The sequence below is a fragment of the Austrofundulus limnaeus genome, unplaced genomic scaffold (genome assembly GCF_001266775.1).
Source record: "Austrofundulus limnaeus strain Quisiro unplaced genomic scaffold, Austrofundulus_limnaeus-1.0 Scaffold23, whole genome shotgun sequence".
NCBI lineage: Eukaryota > Metazoa > Chordata > Actinopteri > Cyprinodontiformes > Rivulidae > Austrofundulus > Austrofundulus limnaeus.
The window spans coordinates 201,072-204,707 of NW_013952425.1; the positions used below are offsets into that span (position 1 = coordinate 201,072).

General features: G+C 36.0%; 1 protein-coding gene across 1 annotated transcript in view; it reads right to left on the bottom strand.

Moving 5' to 3' along the window:
* Positions 1–3,636, bottom strand: part of LOC106514836 (ATP-binding cassette sub-family A member 1) — a gene marked incomplete in the record, with an annotated part of 219,691 nt that overhangs the window by 172,843 nt on the left and 43,212 nt on the right. The window contains 1 exon segment of the mRNA XM_014004287.1: positions 482–704. Coding sequence (XP_013859741.1) covers positions 482–704 — 223 coding nt within the window.

Here is a 3,636-nt window from a genome sequence, read left to right on the forward strand (position 1 = left end):
CCCCTTCCCTGAAATCACAAAAGAAAGGCAATTAAAAACTAACATCCGCCGATTACAGGAAACAAAAAAGAAATACAAGTGCCGTTTTAGTTGCATGCTTAATTAATTAGCCTGAGAAGTTTGATGAGGAGAATTACGGATAAAGATCTGATTCTGGGCTCATTATTGGGTTTGGATTAAAAAAAAACAACAACAGCAAAAAATACCACAACACAAAGCATGWAGAGTCCGAGGTTTAAGTTTTGTCAAATTCATGTTTAGGCTCAATTAGATAGGACGTAATAAGGTTTTACTGTTAGTTTGTTTTTAACCAGTTCATAGGGCTCTGTCAAAAAGATATGACATTTGAGTGGCTTAATAAAATTCGTAATTATTAGACATTTTAATATTTCTCCACTTGACTTAAAAATTATCGCCATCACCTGCTTTGTATCTTGATATTTTCCACATTTTTGTTTTTTTTTTTACCCACCACACTGACCTTAATCATGATACTCATGAGCGCACAGGGAATGCTGAGAAGAACAATGTTCTCTGTGAACCTGGCGGACCACAGGGCGCCGTTTCGAATGCCAACGGCTCGCAGCACCTCCTTGAGCCGCAGCTCCTTCTCCAGCACCAAGCTTTTGATGGTCATGCACACGGAGTCCATGAAGGCCAGGACCAGGAACATGGGGAGAACCGTTCCGATACTCTGAACAAAGCTGGTTGTAGAGGAAAGCAAATGTGAATGTTAAGAAAGGCAGGTCAGGATTGCCAGACGGATTTCTTTTTCGTCTTCCTTTCTCAGCACATTTGAAGCTGCAAACAAACAAAGCCATTTGTTGTTGCAGACATATAAATACAAAAACGAAATACAAAAAATAAAATAAAATAAAATAAGAAAAAAATACAAGCTATTACTACCACACCAAATTTTAAATCTATATGTGTAAAACTGACTGGTTTATAGACTTATAGTTTTGTGTTTATTCTGTGTTTTGTGTTAATCATCTTAAATCTGGCTGGCGTAAAAAGTCAATCAGTTGTAAACACACATCTGATAATTATTTTCTGAAAGTTTTGTTAAAATCTGTCCACTGGTTCATGCAATATTTTGCTAACAGACAAACACGGTTAACTTCAATAGCTAACGCTAAAGTTTTAAGCTAAGATTCTCTAATATTTGTAGTATTTAAAAGTWTTTCTTGTATAATTGTCAGCTACAACCACACCAAAATTTAGCTCAAAATCGGAAAATTTTACTGATTTATACCCATTTTTATGTTTTCTAACCTTAGTTGGTTGTGGCAGCCATCTTGAAATGAATTGGCTCCAAAAGTTTATCATTTGTAGAAGTTTATTGAATGACTATTTTCTGAGAATTTCATTAAAATGCAYCCAGCAGTTCAGGAAATATTTTGCTAACAGACAAAGAGTCGACTCCAAAAGGTTAGTGGCTAAATTTCAAATAAAAATTTCGCACAATTAGCTAATGCTCATATTAAATGTTGGTGATCAGTGTCAGCTACTGCCACACCAAATTTTAGGTCATTATCTGTCGAATTGACTGAGTTCTAGTCTTCTTCTGTAGAATTAAAGTCAGCAGGTTGTGGCAGCCATCTTGAATCAGATTGACTCCAAAAGTTAATCAGTTGTAGAAGTACATTTATTGACAAATTTCTGCAAGTTTCATTAACATTCGTCTAGGGGCTTTCAATATATTTTACTAACAGACACACACAGATCACCCATGCCAAAGCAAATGTCAAATCCATAAAAGCTGCCTTCTTCTATGTTTACTTGCATTTATTTAGTAAAAAGGAAAAAAAAAGATGAAAGGTTCTTTGCAGATACTGGAAGTTTTAAATACACCAGAGACCCACAAAATGATCCACGCCGCATTCAYGGATCCGCCGCCTTTGAGGTGTTATCATTTTTACGCTGAGCTAACCTTTATAAAGTTGGTGCATCAGCTCAATCGGGCATTTAGGGCTCCAACTCACGCCAGAGATGATGTATGATTTGATGCTGTTACAACACAATAAGGGGATATTAAACTGGCTTCATAATGCCACCAAAATGCCATGTCAATATCTTCTCTACTGCCAATATAATAAAGTGCTGCCTCTGATTTATTAGACAGTGAAAGAGATGTATCAAAAGCATTTTGACAAAGTGTTCGACGATAACGCTTTTTGTTCTATAAACACCAGGGACATAATGCAGAAGAAGCTCTGGTAAAGTGATGAAACACRGTGCATCTCTAATAATCACCTACATAAAGTTATTTTTTTCCTGGTATTTTGTGGTAAACATTGGCTTACGGAGCATTTTAATTGCATTTGCAAGAAACTGGTTTCTATAATAACTGCAGTCAAGTTATTATTTTAAAGCGTTTGCTCGTATAAGTATCCGCATTTATTTTACATAATTCGTTCATTTCAGAAGGTGAAATAAACCTTTGCAGTGTTTGGTTTKGTTTCGCTTTTCACTTCTTTTCTGATAACCGATTTATTTCACTGTAATTATCTTTTGAAGTGTTTACTTGCCCTTGTTTTAGTGTCTCACAGCTGCATCTTTCATTTCAGTGCATAATGTCAGATGAGTTAAAAAGAAAAATCATTTGAATCTCATTTAAACTCTGCCAACACTGTTTGCTTCGTGGAGTGTGGGTTGAATTGCAGGTTTACTCACGGTTCCTAGAGTTTCTAAAAGCATAATAGAAGGCAGTGTTTTYAGTTATCAGACTGGTTTGCAGTATAATCCCTGGAAAAGATTTTTACATTGAATTTCAGGTAAAAAGGCCTCAATTATCATCACAGACTTAGCATTCCTGGAAGGAAAGGATATCTATGGCCACCTTTTCTGCTAGAGTTTAAATTAAGGTAATCCAGTGTTAAGTAATGACAAATAGTAATTTAGTCAAACCTTAAAAAAAGCAAGATCTTAASCATTCTGTTAAGGTATTTTTGCATTGCATTGTAAGCCTTATTCTACCCAGACTCTGGTTGTGTTTGCTTTGAGCAGAGTGCCACCTTCATGTGGGTGGGGCTTTTATAATAAAGTGAGCAAATTTCATGGAATTTTATTTGCAACACAACAATAAACGACATGGAGCTCAAAGGAAAGGTACTAAACAGTGGTGGGCACCAGCCCGCTAAAGCGCAAATCCGCTAATTGCAGACCTAAGTATTTCATTTGCGCTTTAGCAGTCTTACTAATTTTTATAATTAATAAGCAGGTTTGTGCTTTCTAAAATTATAACACAGTACCGTTAATAACTAATTGTCTACAAGTCATCATTATCTTGAACAGCAGAAGGTATGGCTGTTAATGAATCACAACACACGTGATCTATCCAACAGCACCCTCCCAGATAAACACACTTATTGTRAAGGTATACTGTACATCCTTGCTGACTGTTGCTTTGGGTCACGGTTCTGATTTCCCACAATGCTTTGTGTCTGCTTACGTAGCAGGAAGGCAATAGCAAAAACAGTTGACGTTTGTAATCCATATTAAAATTTTGTATGTATTGATTTATTTTACTTTACAATCAAAGCTCCTTTAAAAAAATAAAGTTTAAACGCTGGAGCTCAATACTTGACGTAATTGGTCGAAGCAATCGGCCAACGGGGTTAGACAGACATCTAG